The 25,789-nt window shown below is 49.2% G+C and overlaps 1 protein-coding gene across 8 annotated transcripts in view; it reads right to left on the bottom strand.

The window, feature by feature from the left end:
* LOC121588578 overlaps window positions 1-25,789 on the bottom strand; it is a 74,053-nt gene that overhangs the window by 8,311 nt on the left and 39,953 nt on the right. Inside the window, exon 1 of one of the 8 annotated variants that reach the window (XM_041906656.1) lies at window positions 5,514-5,785. The exons of 4 other annotated variants lie outside the window; for them this stretch is intronic. Coding sequence is in view for 1 of the 4 variants with exons in the window: in XM_041906650.1 (XP_041762584.1) it covers window positions 1,299-1,335 (37 nt within the window). In the remaining 3 variants the exon portion in view is untranslated. Of the gene's footprint in view, window positions 1-1,298; window positions 1,380-1,812; window positions 1,893-5,324; window positions 5,485-5,513; window positions 5,786-25,789 lie in introns of those variants that run through there. 3 more of the 8 variants (XM_041906657.1, XM_041906655.1, XM_041906650.1) reach the window with 3 other exon arrangements.

Below are 25,789 nucleotides of genomic sequence, written 5' to 3'. Positions count from 1 at the left end.
CGAAATCCTCTTCTGGGTGTTTCTGTTATGCAAAAAACATACACACTCACACACCCGGTTCCCCATCATCTGTAAGGAAATATGATGCGAAGAAAGAGGAAGCAAAAATAATAAAAACCTTCACTCGCTAGCTGTGAGCTCAGGTTCGAAGAAATGTTTTGATAGCATACATCATACAACATATCATAGAATAGCTGACGATGGTGCAGCATAAAAGGGCACACAGCCCACCCCCACCCCCACCATGCGAGCGACTCCCATTTGTCCGTAACCACCTTGTGGAGAATCACATGAAAGATACATTAAAGCCAATTTTCCTGCTAAAGAGCTTCTGCTAAATGGGTTGCGTTAATAGCGTTCCGGGTTGGAGGAATCGGTCCACCATTGAAGTACGCCCGCGCACATGTGCTTCAAATTCAAATTTCTATGTAAATAATTTCACCAAATTTACCCGGACCGGTCGCGCTTTGTACCGACCACTGCAATCCATTACTTTCGCATTTCCGACACATTTCTGTGCAGCATCTGCCCCATGTTTTCGAGCAAGTCCATCGTGAGGTTGATTTAAAGAGAAATAAAATTGCACTTTAAACGGCCAGCGAATGTGGGCCACATGGTTGGAGACGACTGTTGTTGGCTGTGTCCTTCCCCCTTGCCGAGAGGGTAGTAGCCGCCGAATGGAAACGAATGAATGAATGAATGAAAAATGACAAAATGATTGAGCAATAATCGCGCGACTGTCCTCCTCCGGCCGGTTTCGGGGTTCCCAACGGCCAACAACGGCCGAACCTTCCGAGAGTTGTTACGATCGACTGATTCCCATCTGCGCGCTCGGTGCCCTCGGTGTAATTGGAATGGGTTGTTCCCCGGGACAGCCGACGAATGGCAAACCATCGCGTCACCGGGCACAGGCAAACGATGAAACGTGAGAAGCTATTTACCGTTGCCCGTGTCGTCGTAATTGAGATTTATTTAAGAGGGTTCTCGTTCTCCGCTTCGGGGATGCCGCCCGGTCAGTTGCTTGGATCGATCTCGAGAGCAGCAAGCTCAGCAGAAAGCAAGCGAGCGGGTGCGCCCGCACGCACTCCACCCCAGCTGTGCTATTGTCACCGCACCGCGAACCAACGTGGATCCTCAATTGAAGGCAAAAGGGTTCCTTCAACCTCCTCGTCCCTACCCTCTTCCGGCAAACATTCGATCGGCTGAACGTTACCAAGAAAAGTCGTTCAGCACACGGAACCATCGCGCCCCTTTATCCACCCATTGGCCCGAAAAGTTGTACACCAGGTGAAACCAACCTGGCGTGGAGAAGTCTCTCCTCGAACGTGTCGGCATTGTTACATGCACACGGAGACCCGGGGTGCCATTGCCGAATGCTGCGATCCTTTTTTTTCCTTTCGCCCTCGCCCATCGACCTCAGAAGGCAGTTCAGAAGTCAGCAGCTCCTTACATGCTTTGGCCGGTTCGGCAAGAAAAAGGATGAAAGCTGCTCTGATGGCACTCCACAATTGAGCCGGCTTGCGGTTCACTACTCCTGGCAGAGTGAGTTGCTTTCGTTGGAATCTCTATTACAGCTGAGCTTCCCATCCATCCATTTTCATTTCTCGATCGATTGCTGGAGCAATACAAACACACACCCAGTGGTGGCCATACATTACAGTTGTGGCCGATTTTTTGCACTCTCATCGTTACCAAGAATTTCTTGTTTTTTTTTGGGAGTAAATGGCTCCTTGCTTGCTGTAGAGACTGTTGAACCTGAAACCAACAGGGAATGATTGTGTCATGCCAGTTACTTAAAATTTTAACACTCACTCAAACGTCGTTTCCAATGAATTTGCGTTCCTCGCTTGGTAATATGTATAATGGAAGCACCGAATGTTTCCGTTCCAAGATTCTACACACCCGCTTCTTATTTGATCGAACATTTCCGAGACCATGCCCTCCGCCCCCTTGTTCTATTGTCGATGTCATCTTTCATCCAATTCGGATTTATCTATTGGCCATTCATCTCTGATCCCAGTCGAACGCTTTACGTCCTTCGTTAGTCTGCCTTTCAAGGGCTTTAGGCTTTTTTTTTGCCGATGCTTTCGGCCGCTAGTCTGTCGCTAGTCGAGAGCGCCAACAAGCGGTTCTTGCACGTGCGGGACGACTCGTACGAGGACGGTTATTGCTTTTATTATCATTATTATCATTATTATTACTATTATTAGTAATAACATTACGAATTCTTCCCGTCAATATCCTTCCCAGTTGCACGATGCCTAGGCAACTCCCGGCTCTCTGTCGATTCTCTGCTCCTAGCACCGAAACAGCGCCATCTTTGATTCGCGTGCGCGCTTTTTATTTGATTACATTTCGTGCTTACCGCCGGCAACAAGACGCTCCGCCAGTCGTTAGGCGGGTGCCGATTCGAGTTTCCGATTTGCCTGCGGACCTGCACCATCGGTGCTCGATGCGATGTGTCACGGGCGGGCCCGGCACCGTGCTGCTAAAGGATATACGCTAAGCTGTGTTTTGTTTTCTTGTCGCTAGGGACGACACCGTCACTCGCGGCAAGCACAAACACTCACGGCACACACACACACACACACGCGCGCGCGAGCACCGGTTCCCGGGAAAACGGGATAAATATTCACAATCTTATGAAAGCTTCCGATTTCCGACGCTCGCGCACGGGTTCGTCCTCTTAGCGCCATTAGATTTCCTCGCTAGTTGCTCCGGGGATTTACCGGCTGCCTACTATGCCCCGGAGCGTTTACCGAGCGAACGACGTCATATCGGTCCCACCTTACCTCGTGCTGCCTTCCTGCCTGCTATGATTTCTTTTCGCTATTCACCAACGATCACCGTGTAGACGGACGGCGTTACTAAGCCGACGTTGACAGCGTGCAGAGAAGCTACGCTATCGAAGAATTCGCGACACGCCGGTGTAATTCCCTTCGAATCATCCAGCCCCCCCCCCCCCCCCTACCCCCCACACTGTGATGCCGAGAGAGCTCAAGGCTCACTGGTAATGGAGTCACTCGGCCGACGGACTATAGAGAATGTGTCACAGAAACTGTCGTAAATCAATTTATGGCAATTTAGCCGCGCTGATGTACCGTAGTAGTTTGGTATGCTTAGAGCACTACCTTGGAAGTTCTTTTGTAACAGCTTTTCTCGGCTCCGCTCGACTAGGGCAACATGCAACTAGGTCATCCCGTCAGCGCGCGACCGATCCTCGCCTGTCATCAACCATTCTCATCCCTACAACGGTACGAGGCCGAGCTGAGAGGATGGGAGTCTTTTGATGCAATTAGTCAACGTGTGTCGGGTTCGGTTCGGGATGCAACGGTGATGATAACGGCCTGTTAAGGTTTTAAAGTCATGTCAGCTCGGGCACGCGGACACTTAGAGGACACAGGCACGAGAAGGGATCGAAAGTCACCGAAGCGAATAAATCTTTCTTCCTCGAGCGTTTCCGTTTTTGCCGCTACGGTGTAAGATTCGGTGATGCTGAAAAGTCCCACCTACATCACACACAGACACACAAATTCACAAAGACCACGTGTACGAAGTACCGGCTACACACCAGAAGCTCAAATTTGCCAGAGTGCTGCGGAAAGAGCTACTGTTCGACGGAATCCTATGCTCTGATTCGACACTGTGTCCAACTAACACTTTCGGGTCCGGAACTTTACCGGTACATTGTCAAACAAAACACCCAAAGGCGAACATGTCGAGAATGGTAGTGCTCGGAACGCTATTGGTGCCTGGGAGAGCCAACACGGGAACCTTCCAGGGTCGCACGAACCCCGTCGGACGAGAAGTGAATCATCATGTCAGCGACAGCAAGTGTCATTAGATTGTATTTTGAACTTCATTTCCTGTAACTCTCCTCCTTCCACTTGAACGCTGACCGGTGGTGGGAATCATTGAAGCTAACCGGACGAACGGACCCGAGACCCGGACCTGAACTTGGAATTCCAACCAACCGAGAAAAGCTCAACCAACCCTTTAAAATCCATCGTCACTGCTCCGGATCCAATCTCGCTCTCATCATAGCAACGCCTCGATCATGTACTACTACCACACACACACACCCACCCACATAGCGTGTCCTCCCGGGGACGGTAAATAGAACTCGTCGCCCCCTTCCCCCCCTTGCCCACGATCGGAGTGGAATCGCTTTTCGGTCCAGTTCAAAAATCGAAGTTCACTCAGGTGTAAGCAGCACGAGCCGTTGTACGAAGGGACGGCGAGTTCTCCCCAACACCACCAGTATCTGCTGCGAGGTAGGAGGCAGGCGGAAGCCGTCGCGTTACAGTGGTCTGCCACTTGACAAACAACAAAGCGGAAGTTCTTCATCAAATACACCCAACCCCACCCCAACACACACACACACACATACGTCGAAGCCAGTGGAACACAACTGTTTCGGGTCGTTGGACTAGCGCCCGAATGTCTGAAGTACGTTGCATTTTCAAACGGGCAAGTCTCCTGCCGGATGGGGAGTTTGCACCAGCAACATTCCGCTGTTGGCGCGTGTAAAATTAACATACAACATTCATTTAGCAAAACCAGACCGTCCCCGGTCTCAGTGCTGGGCCGACGGAGACGGAGCAATGGAGCCCGAGATGCGCCACAAGTCCACTCGAAAAATTAATTTTAAGTGACATTTTGTCTGCACTTCATTCGTCCCCTAACCCGGGAGGGGGGGGGGAGTTGAGAAGGTGATGAAGGGCCGGGTTTCTTTTGGCAAGGATGGGGACGCGTTGCTTGTTAAATTCCCGCAGGGAAAAATTCACACACCAACTCAACTCCACACAGTAGGCGGTGTAAAATGTCTTGCGGGGGGGGGGGGGGGCTTGGTGGATACGGGGGAAAAGGTTCTTTCTTTTATATGAGTCGTGTCGCCCGGAGAGGGACACGGCACACCAAACTAAATGTTTGAAGAGAAGCATAAAAACCAACAATCGAATAAGGAGGAAAGTGTTAAAAGCTAGACGATGAAAGAGAGTGTTTCCGGTTCGATAAAGCAGAACACGACCGGCAGCACTGGGCAGGTGGCAATGAAGGATTCGCCAAAGACCACCATAACACCCGCAGCACAGCGGCACACAATAAGCGAAAAGGCTCATAGAAAGAGAATAATAGATAAGAAACTTTTTTATGCACTACAATCCAACGGATTCCGGATGAAGGTAAGCAGCATTGAGCGCCACACTGTGGTGGTCCTCCTCTTTCACACTTTATTCGATATACCAACGAGGTGCGCATATAATGAACTTCCTGAAATTCGCCTTACATTGAATATTAAATACAGGATATGGAATTATATTTACCAACTTTTCGCCTGAATCAGCTAATGTTATTTTTTTGTGGGATGATAAAAAACCCGTAGATGAACACACTAAATATCATACACACACCCCCGGACCCGCTCTACTATTAAAACGTGCGGACAAATTATAAAAATCATAAACAACGGACTTTTTAGGAAATGATAGCACACAATTAAACCTTCCACTCACTCTCACACACCCTCGCGCTTGCTCGACGACAACTGTGACCGGAAAAAGCTGTAGTTCCGTTGGTGCAGCAGCAGCAGCAGCAGCAAGGGCTACGATTTTTGGAACCAAAACTTTGCCCATCGTTCTCCGTTATCTAACTTTCGCCAGACTGCGCGCCACAACCGAACCGTGTGCCCGCATCCCGTAGCACTTTACTCCCGGTACTGTACAGCTGAAGCGAAGCGAGACGACAAAAAGCCACGAAACCACCGGTAACAGGCACCGACTGCGAGCCAACCATGCGCCTGCAAAAAGTGGAGCCTACTTCGTTTGCCGGTGGGAAAAACGGACACACGCTTATACCACCCATGCTTGGGAGGAGGCTGAAGTAGGCGGCGATGGGACAGTCAACCACTGGAAAATTTTCCCACAATCGCGGTAACCTGTGGTCCGTGTGCAAACTTTCCCCCCCCCCAGCCGTAGCGACTGTGTGCAGTGTGCATGGGACATTAGGCATCGCAACAGTCCTGCTGGCCCGAGCCCCATCATGCTTGTTGCATTCCCAAATAATGGTACTGTACTGTTTTTCGAGCGGACTTGTCCACCAAACATGTCTAATGACTTCCGAAATGATAGAATCCCGTAATCCCGGCCAGCGTTTAGCATACGACCCCCGCTCTTCAAATCAAAGCGACAAAGTCTGCAAAAGTCGGCGGGAGCTGGAATTGAATGTTGTAAATGATCGCCTCAAGCGGTTTTGCGGGTCTCGGATGCATCACTGGAGCCAGACGGAGGCACACTAGAATAACACACCGAACACCTAGCTCTGCTGTTGGTCAAACCGACACGCTTTCGGGTGAGAGAGAGAGAGAGAGAGCCACAGAAACAGACAAAGTTTGATTCTACACTGACCCAAATCTACACCGAAACTAACTGCTCTTCGAACCATTTCAACCGGTTTCGGGAGTGGAGGACACACCCGACAGCTGTGTGTGTGGTTGGTGCATTATGGTACAAGACTCAGAGTCTCCGACTTTTCGGGCATCGGGACAACTATTTGCCATGTCATGGGGATTCACAAACCCCTGAAGGATCCTTCCTCGGGTCCGTTCCCTTGTTCGTCCCGGCTGACCCTGAAAACCGTGACCCAGCACACACTCTCACACACACACTGAAACTTCGCACCATGGGAAGCATATCCCAAGGCCGAAGGTTGGAGCAGGTCCCGTCCAGTACTTTTGACCCACCCCGTGGGAGTGGGGGAATGGTGGCGGTAAACGACGGCCGGATTTGTCGCGTAATGAAGATATATCTCTACAGTAAAAATGCTTAATGGGCGTTATTTATGGAAGGATGCAAAGGTACACAGCCCCAGTCGCCCGCTCCTCCTTCCTGCTCCAGCCTCCAGTCGTTTGTGACGGTAGGTCAAAATCTGTGTATCATTTCCGAGCAAGCACTAAATTATGGAGCTCAATTTAGTTACCGTTACCTCCTCCTCGTTGCTGTTGGGTTAGATTGGGAAGCAGAACGCGTCAACCGACGGCATTCTAACCTGCCGGGCTTCATCTGCTGGAGTTTGGTGTAGAAATACAAAATATTACCTTTCGCGGGTGTGATGTCATCGGGACGCATTTGGCAAACCGGGCATCTCGCAATCACTTCTCCACGTCATGGAAAATGTTGTTTGTGTGTGACCCTCGTGCTGCTTGCGCCAAACATTTATCGAAGCGGAAAATGGATATTATTATTTCATCCACTGGAATCGGTTACCTCTCCTTTTACCAGGAACTGGCGCTCTGGCCCCATTGTTTTTTTTTTTTCATTGCTACAGTTTTTCCGAGACAAACAGTCGTCGGTCGGAAAATGATACTTCATAAAGCAATGTTCGCTTCGCTTTCGCAGCTTTCTTTGTATGAAATGTGCGATTTGCACACGAAGCAAACACACAAACACACTCGAATGCAACCGTAAAGCGATTGTCGGGTGTCGATTTCCGCTCCCCCCCCCCCCCCTCTGGGCAGATACAGAAGATACAAATAATAAACAGACCAATATGTTGTACCCAGTTTGTCGTTTGTTTTCCTTTGCGCCCGACTCACGGAACGGTGCGCGTCTCCATTACAACAGCGCCGCTGCACCGTCTAATGATTCTTGCTCTTCCCTATTTCCACGTCTCCGTGCTTTTGCCGAGGGGGGGGGATTGATGGAAATGAAACATAACGAAGTCAATTACCACGCTGGTGGTAAACACAGCACAACACAAAACCCACGCATCAGGTGAGCCTCCTTCTTGGGGTTTTTGCTTTCCGCTATTTCCTCCCCAACACACCAAGGCGGTTCATTTGAATAATTCGAACATTTTTTCAACACCTCGCTGCAGCTGCAGACACATGGGCACCTCAAAAAAAGGCCGTTAAAAGTCAATAAATCCCATTTTACAACACCGCGAAGCTTCCCCTGCTCGAAAATTCAAAACGCTCCACGCCATTGTCAGCCGTACAGGCGACTGATGACGTGTAACGGTGGAGAGCGACCTGTGCAAAAGGTGTGTGATATATTGTTGTGTACACGTCCCGCCGTCGTTGAAGCGAATAAAACTTTTTCCTCATAATTGCATTTCATTTCGATGCAAATTTTGTACTCTCCTCCCCTTCTCGTTTCCTCTTGCGAAACCTTCCTGGTGCGCGCGCGCCGAGATACGCAACAGGATCCGCGCAATTGGTGGGACGCGCGCGTGTGTTATTAGCGTCCTGTAGTACCATGTCCCGTAGTTCTGCTGTAAAAACGCTTAGTATTTAATGCAAATTACTCTTCATCCTCTCTCTCTCTCTCTCTCTCTCTCTACTGATGTGTTTTTCCCCCTTCTGTACCTTAAGGCAGGAAAGCATCCTCAACAGCAACAAAAAAAGAACAACAGCGTGGACATCCCAACAACTGATAAAAAAGGCACTCAATAAACGGTCGAATTACTGCTCAACCGCTTACGACGCCACGCGTATGGAAAGTGGACTATCATCGGGACCGGGAACTCCTGGTGCAAGCCTACGGGGAAAAAAAAACAATGCCCTCCAGAGGACCACACACACATTTTTTTCCTTGTTCGTGTGCATGTGTATTGGGCGTACTTTTTCGCCGGTCAAATCCGATCCCGACCCCGTTGGTGCTGGTGGCGGCTGGAGTTGCATACTTTCTTCCTCCTCGGTCTGGTCCAACTTTTGTCGAGCCAGCACGGGCCCAGTCCCAGTGAAGTAGACAAAGTTTAAATATTCATGATCCATACGACAGCGACACCAAATGCAAACAAGTTAATTCCAAACTACGGTGGCGGCCTGTGCCCGTGCTGGCTATGAATATTCCACCACCTGAAGGCAGAACGGAGGAACTACAACACTGTGCTCCTGTCGACAGTCGGGCGGACGACGCGCGACGACTCCCTTTTCTCCCAAGTCCGTTGGTGGGTCCTTCCTTGCGCCTCGCTGTACCAGGCGCCAAATGCTGCTGCTAGAACATATTAGACTCTCGTTTTTTTTTTTGGTCGCTGTCGCACATCTACAGCCGACTAGACTAGAAAAGTTGGCAATAGTTGCTTGTAGCCTTCCAAAAAAAAGGGGGACAACAAGCGGGAAGAGAAGTTGCCGCGTGGGTTTTAATGTTTTGTTTCGATCGTGATTTCCAACAGTGATTAATATTCGCCCACCCTTCATCGTGGTGGTGGTGGTGGTGGTTTGAGTGTGACTGTGAACTCTCCCAAGGATCCTGCTGCTCCTGCAGAAGAGTCTGGAGTGTGGAGCACCTTTTGTGTGTACAACATAAACACAGCACAAAACTTCCTTGAAGGACGTCGCACGCCGTGCTCTGGCTGGGCGGCCCCCGTTGAGGTCAACTTTACGAGGAAATTATTCAACCACTATTTTATCGCTTTTAATCCCCGCAGCCAAGCCACAACCACGCCGCAGCCAACCGCGCCGACCAGCCAAAACCACAAAAAAGCGTGTTTTTCGCAAGCTGCGATAAATTAATTGATTTTGTTTCCGGCCATGCGAAACCCGCGACCGCAGTCCCGCCAGCGCCACCATCATCACCACCAAGAGGCTTAAGGCATTTTCTTTACGCCCGCCGTTTTGTTTTACCAGCTCAAAAAGGCAAAAAGAGGGAAATGGTAGTAGTTGGCCTAGCATTCTGCGGTGGGGTGAAAATATTCCGCCAAAAATAAGCCACCCCTTGGGGCCATTTTTTGGGGAGGATGCGAAGGAGAGAAAAAGCTGCTATCGTACACGTTGCGTCGCAACCGTCACGTTCGCTTGCCGTCGCACTGGACAAGAGGTAAGAAATTGGGCGGCCCGCAATAAGTAGGCCTTTCATTCGTCTTCCAAGTAACCATGGTGAACACGAACGGACTCAATGCTCCGCGCTCCGAGTAATAATCGGATCGAATTAACATAAAAATATCAACTTAGGTAAATGAATTTTCAGCGAAGGAATCTTTCAATCAAGGTCGTATAATTGAAAGAGTAAAACACAAAACAATAAGTGATTCAGCTTGGGGGAGGGGGGAAACGAACTGCCCACCAAATCTCGTGCCCGCTACGGATGTTGGTCCTAAAATAATTAGGGACCGCCAGTGTTTTCCCGAAGGGGTTCTGTGAAGTAAAAAGACTATCATTTCGCAGCAGAAAGTAACAAAGATAACTAAATTCTCTCATCCCCGAACCTTTCCGCATACCTTTTTCGGTGGGGATAAATCACGAGACCTGGTGACTGCGCTTAGGATGGCTAACGTCCTAACGTTCCTAATTCAATTTTCACTAATTAGAAATGAAAACTAATCATGGCCCAGGCTTCACGGACAGCGTTGGGCGGATGGTTGTATATTTTCTCTCTCTCTCTCTCTCTCTCTCTCTCTCTCTCTCTCTTTCTCTCTCTCATAGTCTCATTAAAAAGTAGCAAACTACCACAAGCCGTAGGATCGGTGTGTGTCTAAGGCAAGGCGGCTGTGGAAAGAGGAATTGAACCCCAAACATTCCACAATCATCGTACGCATCGAACGATCAACGCGTTCCCTCATCCCTCAAAGCTCTGCCGGTGGCATTGAATCAGTGTGATACGATCGGTATGCTTTTTCGGCTTAATTTATGCGCATAGATTAATTGGAACACTTCAAACGATCGGCTGAAGGTAAAATATTTGCATTATCATTTTTTACAGATTGTACCTTTTCGAGATTAACCCAGATGGACACGGTCGTTAGTTTGATATGCTTTGGCTAGGTGTATCATTGATTGTCAAACCAGTATTTTTGTACGATGTCTTCAATCCAGACAACACAATGCTTACTATCCGTGTTACTGTTCAATTCCAGTGCTCTAACAGTTTGTTAGATCATTTCTACGTCTCTTGTTGGCAGAGACACGTATAATTTGGATTTTTGCTTCAGAACCTGGTGTATCCATGTAGTTTATCCATTACCCAAAATCCAAACACGCCAACAGTTTTGCATGCAACCTAAAATCTCATCGTTTGCTCCCGACGTATCGTACTACGGTGGCCGTGTGTTTTTGATGGGCATCATCACCCAATCCCCCCCAGTTTCTGCCCAATTCTTAATACGGCTCATCAACAGCGGCGCACCGAAATAGCACCGGCGGCCCAATAAAACCATACCGAAATGGAGCGCTGCGCTGCGCGAATGATCGACAAATCTAGAAGTCAGGCCTCGGTTCGTCCCAGAACGCAACCCTCGCACCGGAGAGCACCGGCTCGGATCGCCGGTGAAACGGTTGCTCTACAGACGGACGGACGTCGGTTGCTGGTGACATCGTACCAAATGTCAAAGTATTTCCTGTCAGCGCGCTCTGTCGCTCGTTTTGATCGTTGTGTTTTTTTTTTTTTGTTCGACCCTCTCGTTCCTATGTGTCGTCCCCTGTCCCAAGGGAGAGAGAGAGACTGGTTTTTATTCGCACGTTCATTCATTCGCTACGCTGCCGGGCAGATTTGACGGCATCAGAACTTGCACTATTAAACACACCAAAGCCCCCCCCCCCCACCCCATCGCCTCCGGAACCAGCCGGACAAGTTCTCCCGTTGCAGACATCTAAGCATGTTGCAGGATTTTAGAGAGCTGACATGTTGAAAAATAAATACTTTCTGCTCGCTTTTCCACTAGCACTTCGCTTTCGCTTGGGAACTGTCGCAAAAGCGTTAATTCAATTCCACGCCTAATTGGCAGGAACTTCATCGGTAACTGATGATAAACCAATACAGCCGCGCCCGTTTCGACCCACGTACGATCGCCCGTCCTATGTTGTGTTTCGAGTGAGCTGCAATCAATTTTAATGATGCAAATAATAACACAAACTAGTGTCACGGGATCGCTGTGCCTAGTGAGTTTGTTTATTACGTAGAATTAGAACATGTGCTCCATCGCCCGAGCTAGAGTCAACAGGAAAAATGCATCAACGAAAAAAAGGAAAAACAGTATTCGAACCAACCAAAAACTAGAAACTAGAGCATCCCGTACGCTGAATAAACAAAAACCTCCACCAGCAGGTCTGGAATTCGGGGGATGTTGTTGTTTGAAAAATGTCCATCTGTTGGGAGTCTTGTAGCTTTTTTTTTCCTCTGAGCCATGTGAAGATCGTTCAAACAAATTTGTCACGTCCAATCGTTGAGCCAGCCCAGATGTAATCCCTCGGTCCGACTAGTGAGAAGTTTACCCAGAATTCCACCCATCTGCAACACACAAAATCAATCAAAGCTGTACCACTTCTACAAAACTTCACCCCCAAAAGCCCAGGCCTGGGAAAGGTAATCTAGCGCGATGGTGAAAAGTTAACCTACCCAGAGATAACCATTAAGCTCCGGGGCTGATGATTAGGACGAAACAGCTTAAACGAAAACTAATCCTGTAATTCGGCAACTCTCATCACATCAACTTAATCTGGGTAATAGTATGTTTCATTAACCCTCCTCCACATATTCACACACAGCCACACAGCCACACACACTCATGCAGGCATTAACCTTTCTCCGGTTCCACCATATCATGCACCGCGCAAAATGGTGTATCGTAAAAATTGATCTAACCTCCACCGAGGCGAGAATTACGTCCATTACACACTTCAGCGAAGGTTAAGATCCCGCCCATGACGATGATTACGACGACGACAACGATGATGAGTTTCATTTTCATTTTCACATTTCCCAAGTGAATTCCCACCCTCCAGCCCCTCCCTTCTTTCCTCGGTCGCTTACACTTCTTACATGATCAACTACCTTGACATTGATTTTCTTGCTGAGAGAGCCGCACAACCTTCGTATATCTGCAATATGTTTTTGAAGGTGCAGAAAGGTCTGGTAGAGTGGAGGTAAAACTGTATGTGTGTGTGTGGGAGGGGGGGGGGTATGTACCATCAGACGATAAGCGACTCTGGAATGGTATAGAGTGGGGGGGAACTTAAAATGTCGTCGTAAAATATAAACGAGGTGATAAAAAGGGAAGCACACTTAGCATCCGAATCTCCAGGGAACTTCCGGAGGTTTCTGCACCCTCGCACTCGGTGCGGCATTGGGGCCATTAGAAGACAAAAAAAAGCACACCCACACACACACACACAAACCTCTATTGCACGGGGCACCGTTTGAAATTGGTACCGGTAATTTGGGTTCGTGGTAAATGACACTGATAAACATGTGCGATAGGAACCGCTGTTGATCGTTGGTGCCGACCAGCCGACCGTTCGTTCGACGGCCAGTCACGCGATCAGCAGTATAGTGACTCATTTCGTCGGAAATTCCGAATTTCAAACGGCCCGTTGCACACACCCCGACATCGGCAAAGGTAAACAATTTGTATTTAACTAATTTTAAACTTTGATCCTAGTCTGTGCTCATGGCAAATGGGGGAACAGGGGTAGCGTTACCAATTATAGGATAACAGAGTTTGCCCCGATTGGTACCTAATCACCCGGGGAAATGGGGAGCGCTGTGAAGGAGCAGTCACACACACACACACACCTGCATTTCCGGGTGTTAAAATCGATGGTTTAATTGGACCAAAACGCACCAACCGTAAACGCGACTAGCGAACCAGAGGGAACCACCACTCACTCGATTGCTTTGTTTGCTTACACACACCAAGAGATGTGGATGCATTTCCACGGTCGGCAGATGCTTTATAGGTGCTAATGAATCGCCTCATTAAGCACGGCTATTGGTTGAGTAATATTTGACCCCAACGTCCCACCCCCACGATCGATACCACTTCACTCGCACGCGTCCGAGTGTGAGAGTGTCGATCCAATAAATTCTACTAAATTATTGCAATATTACGTACCCAGCATTTCCCTTACCCCCCCTTCCCACGATTTAACTCACTCGCTGGCATCGCCCGCCAGAACCGAAAATTAATGAAATGCGTAACAATCATGGGCATGGTAATTCTGTAATGATGATTTTAATCAGGTGGTTATCAAGCCCGTTTTGTACGGCATACGCAGCAGATACGTTGTTGGGTTACGGTGGTAACGGCTGTTGGCTTTGCTGGTTTCGGTGGTTTGTCCTCCACACACACGCACGGCCCGGAGCCAATTATGCACTGCGATGGCGTTTCCAATGCCACCACCTACCAGGCCTGTTAATACAGAGGACATTCCGAATTTTCTCTTACATTCCAAATAGTGAATGCCCGTTCGTACCCGTGCCCCGCGTACGATCACGTTTCTGTTTACTTTAAACCCTCGTTCGCTACACTTGTCAATCGTTTGCCAAACTACACAAACAAATAAAAACTCCTTACTACCCCCCCGGGGAACCGCAGGCAATAAGTCAGACCAAGTGAAGTGAAATTTTGCACATTCCATCGCACATAATTTCTGCCGGTGGCGTCATGCATGCGCGATGGGGCGGTGAACCTTCTGATGAGCGGCGAAGGAACATTCCCCAAATTCCCCACGCACAATACGCCCACCAGCCGTCATGGGGAGGGAAAATCGTGAAGCATCATCCGCAATGTTTTCTAAATAAGGCCACCAACCAAGCGGCGGCAGTGTGTGTGTGTGTGTGTGTGTGTGTGTGTGTGTGTGTGTGTGTGTGTGTGTGTGTGTGTTAAACGGTAGCGGCAGTATGCATTCCCGCGACTCAGAACTGCATTCCTATGTAGGAGCAGCGAAATGGTGAAGCATCATTTGCGTTATGCCATTGTGCGTTACAAAGTATGTTTCGGAAGAATTTGTGTGTGTGTGTGGCCCTGTATAGAATCATCTATTATTGGGCTAAATTTGAAACCTCTGGCACGAAACAACCATCAAACATTTTGAGCTGGAAACGTTGAAACCCAAAATAGAACGACCGGTCTAAGGCTTCATCCCGACATTCCCACGCTACACATCGATCGCATCCATCGATGATTGATGGCCAACATAGCCAACCCCTCTGGGCTGAGCCGAGGGTCGGGAAGTCGTAATCCATTGGAGAATTGGACACCGCCAGCCACTGCCACGCCACCACCGACCAAATGGAAAATGCAAAATGTGATGGATGGCACGCGAAACCTGGAGCACGCATGAGAGCTTTTTTTGAGGTCGTTCGAACGCCATCTTTCTGAAGGCCATCTACAGCAACACTGACCTAACGCACGCCGTTTTGCCAGATTTTTGCCCCGGTGCGTGACTATGCCCCTTTCGCGGTGGATGGAAATTAAATTGAAAAGCATGCACCGTTCCGTTTCCTAGCAACCCGTGGTGTGTACACGTTGCTGTGACCTTTATCCCCGCGAAAGGGGTCGTTGTAAGAAAGTGTTGCGTGTGTGTGTGTGTGTTTGATTCACCTACTTGGATGTTGCACGAGGTAGTTGATTGCATTTATTTCCGAGAAATACACACACACCCCACTGAGGTACAGTTACCAGCACAGTTCTTAAAAGCTTTTAAATTGATCGACTTTATTCCCCTTTTTCGGTGGTTTATCGCGGTGCCGAATGTGGCGGGAGGCTGACAAAATGATGTGCAATTTTGCTGCACTTCTTCGTAGAACAATGATGGAGCATTCAGAAAAATACGTTAAACATTTCCGATTACATCCTCGCTTCCTCGCTCACCAATACGCTCTGCAACGTGCAAGGTCCGTTGACAGTGACTACACGCTGCATGTGTTGTAGAGGAGCTCCCACAAAGGTACTTAATCGTATTTTGTACTCCCGTTCTCCCGCTACGCTCTCTCCGGCATCCGAAGCTGAACAGGCTGAACAATGTTTCCTGCATCGTTGATACTGAACATCGAACCATATTGTTTGAACCACCCCGCCCGCGATGCGCTCTCCTTCGCACGACCGTGAGAATGATGTATTCAGAAGCATAAACTATGTCCAACAACATCATCAGCAGCAGCAGCAGCAACGACACTTGCTCTCCGTTTGCCTTTGCAGTATATATCCCGTGGATGCACCAAATCGGCACCGGACCGTAGTAGCAAAGCGTGCAGTTTTTGGTGCATAATGCGCTAGTACTGCCAGCTGACATCCTGACTGAAGCAGCTGCGTAAACGAGCGCTCTACACAGACTTGCGACGCCCCATAGTCGGGTCAGGTCCACCTGATAGGACGATGGGTTTCCACGGGACACTTACGGACGAACGGGAATGGTGCGCTCGCTACCAGCCATAGCCATCTCCCCTCTCCGAGCTCGAGTGTGCAAATAAATTCTGAACAAATTTTGCTCTTCCCACGTAGCGAGAGAAGCAGCAGCGGCCACAGGACATGATACAGCTTCGGTCGTCGAAGGTTTTCGATGCAACCCGTTACCGGTACGGCCCCGAAAGTCACGAAGAAAACACACACACACATGCACCACACGGGTGCTGCAGCCATCGTCGTTTTGCTCGCCCATCTTGAAGCATGTAACGAATTAAGAAGCGATCGCTTCCACTAAACTTCCAAACAATTTGATTTATGTTACCCGGCCGCGCTCGTACACGATCCGGGGTGCACGGTGCCGCATTCTCCACAGATGACATGTGTTGGCAGATTTTATAGCCGTTCTGGGTTGTTCCTCACGAGTGCGCCAGTGGTCTGTGATGCGAGGTGCTGTATTTATATTATCGGTACACACTGTGTGCTGCATTGGAAAATTATTATTTTCCTTCCTTCGGGGTGCTTCGACCAAGAGTGATCGGCGAGAGAGTAAGAGAGAGACAGAGAGATCGAGAGAGATCCTGCCTTCGACACTCGTCCGTAGTCGCACCAGACAAGGGTATGGTTGTAGATGCGCGCAGCACTAATTTAATGTGTGTAATCAAAAGTTTATTGTGTCGTGTTTTATGAGCAGCCACATTGCACCAGAAACGATAACAAGTTTACCCGTCTCCCACCCCCCCCCCCCCCCCCATTGGCTTGCTTTGCTGTTTTGGGTTTTCTGTGTCAGACTGTTTATCGGTCCCATTTCGAGTGAGTAAAACAGAAATTTACTGCTGTTTATCTGTTTGCTCCTTACACTCATGTGCAGGCTGCTAGTAAAAGAAAAGCGCTCAACAGTGAGTCTGTAATCGGGCGGGCTGCATAATTGAATACCGACAACAACCTGGCCCTTAAATGTCGCGATCATGTTGAATTTACATAATCGATGTCAACTCGCGCGGTAGCTTGATCTCATTTCGATCACACGCACGCACACCCATGGCCAACGTAAATATGATGTGTGCTTCTTAATCAAGTACCGCAAGATCCCTCTGCTCCATCCCATCACCCATCACCCGAGCACTACCACTCGTCGTCATCACCATCATCATCATCATTGGCAACGCAAAAAGCCAGCAATTAAAATTTCAATATCTACTTAATCGCCTCCGGTCGCAACCATTCACCACCACTTCGTGCGGCACACTCAAGAGTCAAGAGCGGAAAGACACTCAAATTATGTACTCGACACACTGGCACACACACCGGGGCAGCTACCACGGCCACTAGAAAGGTTCGTGTTCGTGTCGATACCGTTTTCATCCCTAATTGACAGCAATTATGATAATATTCCGAACCATGTCCATGCCACGCATTACTCCCACCGCACTACTCCCCGTTTACGCTCTCCATCTCCAAAGGGAACAAGAAAATGACAAAACAAATAATCAGTACTTTCCGATCTCAGCATCTCAGCGGTGAAAACGTTCGAGGTGCACGGAATTACTTCGGTTCGTATTATTTTCTTACTTTATATTTTTAAAATGAATTGTACTGCTAGAGCGTTCCATTCCATCTCCATCCACCCCCCGAGGGGTGGAAGTGAATTGCTCAACAAGACGACCGCTCGATGGCGTCGTTGGTAATTGCCCTTCGATGAGAGAGAAAGAGAGAGTACGCACAATGGTTAAGAGAAAACGTTCACTCGCAGCATCTCTACCCATTTAGCTCGTTCCAGCCGCTGCTGCGGGGCCTAGGCTGCTTGTTGAGGTGAAATTACTATTCTTGAACGTGTAATTGATAAGAAACCCTTAAGAATCGTTATCGCCGTCTTCCGTTCCGACTTTTGCCGGATCGCTTTCGCCGGATTGCCGGTCGATCGATATCGTCGTAGACTGACGCCCCGCCGAACCGGAACGGATGCTCCCGCGGGGTGGTTCAATTTCAAATTAATTTGTGCTTCACGCGCTTTCGTAGTGGAAAAACTTTATTAATTAAATAAAATTTCCACCTCCGCCCCCACCAGTCGAGCGCGTCTCGCAAGCAGCACACAAACACTACTACTTCTACTACTTTCTCACTAATCAATCTTTCCCCGTCGGTGTTGCTGCTGCACACGCACCAAAGCGTTTACCGGTTTCATCGGTGACATTGTGGGTGTGGGTGGTGTTGGTGGCAGAATGGAAAGTTCACGCTCGCTCAACTGTCGAAAAAGTACTCCGTCATTGGTTGCTAAAAGAAAACCAACCACCCCGCCCGCAACGGTCCTTTTCTTGTGGAATGAAGAAAGACCAAAAATTCACACACCCCTAACACCCCGCTAACACCATTCCCTGAGGGTTGAGGGTTGCTGAGTGAACTGGAAAATGGAAAATTGGATCAAATACGACTGACGGCCGTGCTCAAAGCGTACGCAGTAAATTCGTTGTGTCACCTAAGGATGACCAATAATTTTCAGTTCATCTGAAAGAAGAAGAAAAAAACGCTCCCACACTAGTACACACTTGGGTTAATTCTACAGAACCGAGTGAATATCCTTACTCATCCACGATCATCGCAGCAAAAAAAAACTGTCACAGAGATAAGATTGAGTGAGCGCCCGGTACACGCTGCTCTGCACGCTCAGTGGTTGCTACACAACACGCTAACCCACCAGCAGCAGTAGCAGCATCAGCAGCAGCAGATCGATCCATTTCGGGAAGCAATTTCCCGACGAAAGACACTCCTTCATCCAAGTGTCCTTAGGAATGTTGCACATTCCTTGGCAGCTGTCATGAAGCTACCCCTTCCACCTGGCTGAAGATTAATCGTACGCCGGGTGTTTCCTATGCGTCTGTGTGTGCTCCAAAGTGCAGATCACATGGGAAACCACGTTTTGACACATTTCCGATACCTTCCATCACCTGGACACGCAGCAAGGCACGCAGAAGAAGATTAGTTCGTTTCGCCAGTCTCGCATCGTAAAGCTCAATGATGCGCAAAGCATGTCCGGGAATACTGTATCGACACTGCTACGTCGGGTCGAACGGAGAATTAACGAAATGGTCCATCGTAGCAAGCGTCCACTGCCAACGAGCAGCGAGCTGCCTTTCATCGAGCAAAAGGCGGAACATCATCACCAACATCATCATCATCAGTCATTATATGGATTGGCTCATCACGTGTGTCAGTGTGGGAGGGACCTATGGGTGATGTGTGTCGGAAAATCTCGAGATGAAACTGTTTCCCCCCAGCTCTTGAGCACCCATTCGCCTCAAACGAGCCCTGCATGACTCGGGCGCCACTCGGGCAGGAACAATATAGCCCCTCCCCCCCCCCCCTTCCTAATCGCAGCACTAAAAGATAATGGGGAGTGCTCCGGTGTACACGCGATACCAAACGATGCACTGGCCACAAAAAGCCGCGGCAGCAAACCCCTCCATGACCCGTTGCGGTAAGCGTTACAGTTCCATCCTCCAGGGTTCACTACCATCATCTATTGTATTCCAATCAGGTGTGCTTCCCCGGGGGGGGGGGTGTGGGGTCGTGGAAGGTGACACACAACGGTGGAAAAGGGATTCTCCTACTATCTACCTCCACCCCTCCCCCTTCCTGTACGACGCATTTACACCGTTTTCAATTAAACCCCAAAGTCCTTGTCACGTCTTTCGCTAACAATGAGCGCCATCTCTCGATCATCAGCATCCACCAGCCCCTCCTGCTGCTGCTCCACGGCATTCCGCGGCACAAAACGCGTATTGCTCTATCTGGGTCACATAGTCACGGTGAAATCTTCAGCACCCACAATTGTTAAGCTTCTCACGGATGTGAACGCGGAAGGTGCGAGCGAGCGAGCTTGGCGGTTGGAGGTTTTCCTTTTTGCAAAGAATTTCTAATTTTCTATCCGTGGAATTTTCCAACCACCGTGCTTCTCTTTCTCTCTCTCTCTCTCTCTCTCCAGCGGAGAGCATCAAGAATGAAAGAGGGCGCAGCTGCTTGAGCTTACAAAAAATGGCAAGATACAAGAAACCCTTTTAAACAGCTGGCCCGGCCCTACACTCACAGCATCCGCGGTGCGTAATGCCGGCAATTGTGCCTGCCTGCGCTTGCTGCTGTTGCGTAAAAGCAATTAAGTAATGTTCACTTCACCAATGGCGGAAGTTTGGCGTTAAGCGTCACCTCGACCGGATCGTAACACACAGGCGAGAGACACGGTCGCTGCTTACCGCGTGGACAAACGGTGATCCGTCCATCCACGTTGTCCCGCGGTCATGGAGCTGGCCTGCATGGATGCATTGCGTGCGCCCGTCCCACTACACACACACACTGGGTGGTCGTCCACTGTGAATGCCGACTGCTATTGCTATTGCTGCTGCTGCTGCTACTGCTGAGTGCGTTGAGTAAACAAGCGCATTTATGAGACCACAGTTAAATCAGCGCTAACCCGGTGTTGCGTTCTCTGGCAGTAGGCAGTTTCCCTCGGCAACCTGCTAGGGACGATTTTTCATCTCCCATTACACACATCCCCGTCGCCGTCCCCTGTTGTCGCGTCTGTGTATTGTCGTACAAGTTGTTGAGACAACCGTTTGCCCGCCTGTGGTGCTCCTGCTAGCGTACCTCCGACCGTGTTAATGAGCGTTCCGCTTCCGAGGAAAATCCCAAATCGTTCGAGTGTCTCGGGCTCGGGGAAAGCACGGCCAGACGCGGCGTTCTCTAAATACATGAATGAGTCCACCAACATCCAAATGCGAAGTGATGCTGCTGGCAAAGTGGGTAGAGAGTTCGCTTCGTTCGCCAAGAAGTAAGGCGCAGCATCGAGACGTACAAATTTACGACCACATGGTTGCTCGGCGCGAACCGAGGAAATTCTAAAGAAAGGTGATGAAATGTTGATGGCACGCTAGCGCTCCACGAGGGAAAGAGAGAGCGGATTTGAGAAGCGTCGAACGTAGGTGGTGGTTGAATTTGCATTACAAAAATGTTCTCCAGCCTGGAACGGAGTTTGTATAATTTTATCGTACTTTAAATTAATTCATGTCAAGACTTCTCGGTTACCATTTCCATCGATGGCGGTTGGTGTTGCGCCGAACATACATTAAGTTGCTTTTAAATTAAATGCGTTGGTACGTACCAACACAATCTAGTGCGCACTCGTAGTCGCACCAGATGCAGAGAACAAAGCGCCAGCCGCTCGTGCGTATTCACAGAAACAACAACGAGTACAGCGTAAATCAAAATTAGCTCAACACATAAAAAGGACCTCTCCGCGCGTTCCGCTCGCGCTCGATGCTGCTGGGTGATCGGGGAAATCGTTAAACCGTCGATAATAATGATACTCAAATCGCACACGCCCTACACGGCCTGCCCACCAAGCGCACACATAAACCTATTTGAAAGCATAATTAAATGGCACAAGCCGGCCGTTGGCGCGGATCCAACGCAAACACATTGCCAAACGGTGTGCGGCAAACAACGCCCGGATATGGACGCACACAGCACACACTAGCACACAACACATTGTTGGAGAATCGAAAATAAACTATTCGTCACGAAGGCTCGGAGGAATTGCACGGAGTTTATTACCCACAAAGGGGGGGATTGGAGATTATTTTCAACTTGTGGGCCAGGGCACACAAGAGGCGAAAGACTACACACACGCACACACACACGCATTTCTGGTAACTGGTCATTTAAGAACGCCCTTTATGCCGAGCAGTGCATAAATGACGTGAATTTATGAACATTGAATTTATGGTGTCGTCATAAAAAAATATGCTCACACAAAGAGGACAACGCACCAACACCATTGCCAGGGATCGTTCACTGTGCAGAAGGCTTGGGAACTGTTTGAGATTAAGTTCTTGGCTGCTGGTACGACGACGGTCGACACCAGGCCGGGCATTCCAGGCCTGGTGCGATACCCAAACGTCTCAGGACTTAATAAAGCCGCCCAGAACTGCCCAGAGCTGGCCCCGGGGTATTGCTGTTCTCAGGCTGCAATTAACATAACATATATAATTAATTCGGTGCGTAGTGCACCACGGGAAGTTCGCCCGGGCGCTGCGGAACGCAAACAACCGGCTCCGGAGAGACAGAGTAACGGAGAACCTCATTTAGGGCCGACCCCAAAGCGGAATGAACCGATTGAATTCAATCAATGGCGGTACGCCCCTTTCCCGCAAAAGCCTCCCCCCGTTCCGAGCCTTTCGTTCCGTTATCACTTAACACCTCTGTGGCCACCTCGGACTGTATGTGGTTCCGGTCTGCGTTCTGCTTCTTCCCGCTTCACGCTGCAACACTCGCACGATGCAGCTTGGACCGAGCCTAAACGACTCATCTCAATCTTCTCCTCGCGGCAAGTACGCCCGCAACAGCACAGAATAAATACTAATCTTAATTGGAAATCACGATAAGACGTCCATCTTTATCTTTCGCCGAGTTTCGTTCCATTAGGTCCGCCGTTCCCGCGGCCACTCTGAATAGCAAACACACTCACACATCACACTCTCGTGCTGCACAGTTGCGTACTGCCCTGTCCGAGCCCCGTCCTGCGGTGGAATTGTGTCCGTCGTCGTTTCGTGTGGAAATTCAATTAACTGTGCCTGCATCTCGATCTCCAGCATAGGCGAAAGGGGAGCGTACGGTAGAATGTCCGCCGGCAGGCGCAGAGAATAATTTGGCCGGAAGCTGGCAGCCAAAATTTAAACAGCCTTTTGTCTGAGTTAAGAGCCAAACCCCCCGGGAACGATCGTGCTGCCCTTACCACACTGCACTTTCCTTCCTGCTGCCCGGGCTGCTGCTGCTGCTGAACATTCGTGCTTTTAGAAAATGATGACTCCGACGCATAATGCTAAACGATTGTCCGATGCGTTTGTTATTCCCATTGCTCGCTCACTGATTGCCCCGGCGCAGCTTCCAATGTTGGGGATCGAACGGATTCGGTAATCACGCCACTCGGATGCATATTCGAGCGTTACCCACGGTAGTTATGCATTTTTATTGCCTCATTCCTATCCATCACCAGTTTGCTCTAATTTAATGTTATTACTCGCCCTCTATCCCCCTTCGTCCTATCAACCAGCCACACCAGCTGTCTTCGCGGCAGCGGCAAACTGAAAGATAAAAACATTCACCATTTAAACACGTGCTGAGAGATAGGCCGGCACTTCCCATAGGCAGGGGCACCAGCATCCGATGTCGGAAGATGGTGGAGGTGGAGAGTGTGAGATGAGATTAAATCGACCCGAAAAGTGGCACCGCTTTTCTATATCGCACGATTTCGACACACACGCACGGTGCATCATCGCATGGCGCATGGAAAGCATAAAGCTGCTGATGTCTTCACCAATGTGCTCCAAACGAACGAACGAACGAACGATCGAGCAGAACCACAAACCAATCAATGCATTCAACAAAGCCGGAATGCCGCCCGTGCGAAGATGACGTGCCACGAAACATTTTAATTGGATGCACCAAATGCTAATGTGGAGTGTCGGGAAAGGACCGGCAGGGCGTCCGCCGTTATTGCTACCTGACAAACTGAACGGCCCAACGATAGAGATTAAGATGATCACTTTCGGATGTTTATAAATAAACCATTCCAGTAAAAGCCATCAACAGGTAGAGAAAAACTGACGAAGATAGAGGCATGTTACCTTATCTCAAGTAATAATTATGCTGCAAACGAACTTTTAAAACCCATGAGCTTGGCCCATGAGACTCTAAGAATTGCAGATTAACTCTGAAGTTAAAGCCCTGACCGCACGTTAATACATCCTTTCCCAGGTGCAATTATTATTATGCTACTGCTTTAAATCCAACGCGCACTGCCGCTAGCGTTTCGAAACAGTTTGTACTAAAATTTATGATAATCGCATATCCGCGTACTGAGTCAAACCAACCTGAGCGAGCGAAAGAGAGAAAGAGAGTAAGAGACAGACAGAGCATGTTAACTTTGCAATTAACTTTGCAACAAATTACGGAACCAAAAAAAAAACAGAATACAAGGTACAATTCCTACTCTTCCGTCAGAATACGGAACCGCAGCGGCAGCAAATGGCAAAAAAGGAGCAAACTTTCTGCCTCAGAATTACGGTTGAATAAATCAGCGCAGACTTACGGAGCGTTTCCCGATCGCACGGCAGCACTGCACAGAGTAATTGCAAAGCGCTGTTCGCCACCCTCGGTGTATCGCACACTTTCCCGCTTTGCTTGCAGTTTTTGTCTTTCGAGTGCATAATTAAAATTATCATAAACTTTGCTCCGGTAACGCACCTTGGCACCTTGGCGACGTAAGATGCAATCGACAAATACGATGAAAAGTGCTACCAGATCCCTCCCTTTTCTGCTCTCGCTCTCTTGCTCTCAGTTCAAGCGGGGATCGATCGGAACGGAATCTATCGTGCAGTGGTAAGGTATTGGAGACGGTTCAGCAGCAGGTCATACAATTTTATCATCCTTCCAACCATCCATCGAACGAGATTACATTTTCCCGCGGCGGCAAAGAAGGACAGAAAAACGGCCGCCTGCTTGGATGGTATTACAGGTGTATAAGTGTGTGAGTGTGTTCTGTGAGTGAGATGCGGGAAGTAAATATTCAACCTCCCAGGGGACAACTTGAGGACATCGGAGGCCCCCTACCCTAGAAGTTTGCAGTTTTGTAATACAGGTACAACTTTCGAGTACGTCTTCCGCGCACTGGGTGCGATAAAGAAGATGGAAAGCGGTGGGACCGGTAAGTTTTCCGGTACAGAAGGTACAACAAGAAACAACTATGATGAAAATAACCGAGACAAAACGTACTGACATTCCTGTCATTTTCATCGCCATTTTGGATCCTGCTACGATGGCAGCCGTTCCTCTTCCCGCTCTGCCGCCGTTACTGTCATCAGATCTGGCGCGGGTCCGTGGCCTCCGTGGTGGAAAGTTTGAGATCTTGTGGGAGGGAAAAGAACCTCCTGGCAACTGACATCTACGGCCACTGGCTTGATCGCAACAAAAAGTTGACATTGTTGAAGTGGAAACACGCCAGCAACGCCAGCGAAAGGCCGGAGAGAAGAGGCAAAAAAAGAAATGGTACCCAACACACGCGAAAGATTCAGTCTCCACGAGCGGTCTTGGTCTGCTCTGGTCTGGAGCGCTGGGCATTCGAAGACATTCCGAGATGGAAGCGGCAAAAGTTCACCACCTTTGTCACTTCAGTCACTACCGCGTCAGGCGCACTAGGGCACTGCACGGTATTGCCCTTATGGCCTCGCGTATGGTTTCCAGTGAAAAATGCTGCTCTCCCAACGCCATCGCATGCCGGAAAATCCAGCATCCGAAGGCAGGGATGGAGCGCAAAATAAACCAGAAAAAATACACACCCACACCAAGAAGGTGGAGCTTCCCGTGGTGGTGGCAGTATGGGGAGCGCATCAGGAGAAAAAAAAAAACAGAGGAAAATACACCCCCGGAAAAATCCACTGACTGAGAGACTAGTTTTTCTTGTCGTCATTTTCCACCTCGGCACCTTTCGGCGGGCAGTTTTGCTGCACTGCTGCTTCTCATTCGGTTCGGTTCGCGCTCATTCCCCCATCGATTCCTTCTCCGTGCTCCTTACACCCTCCTTTGCTGTCATTTGTCTGGCGATGGTAAACGGAAAAACCGGTCT

This window comes from Anopheles merus, chromosome 2R (assembly GCF_017562075.2).
Source record: "Anopheles merus strain MAF chromosome 2R, AmerM5.1, whole genome shotgun sequence".
Taxonomy (NCBI): domain Eukaryota; kingdom Metazoa; phylum Arthropoda; class Insecta; order Diptera; family Culicidae; genus Anopheles; species Anopheles merus.
This window is presented reverse-complemented; position numbering and strand designations above follow the sequence as displayed.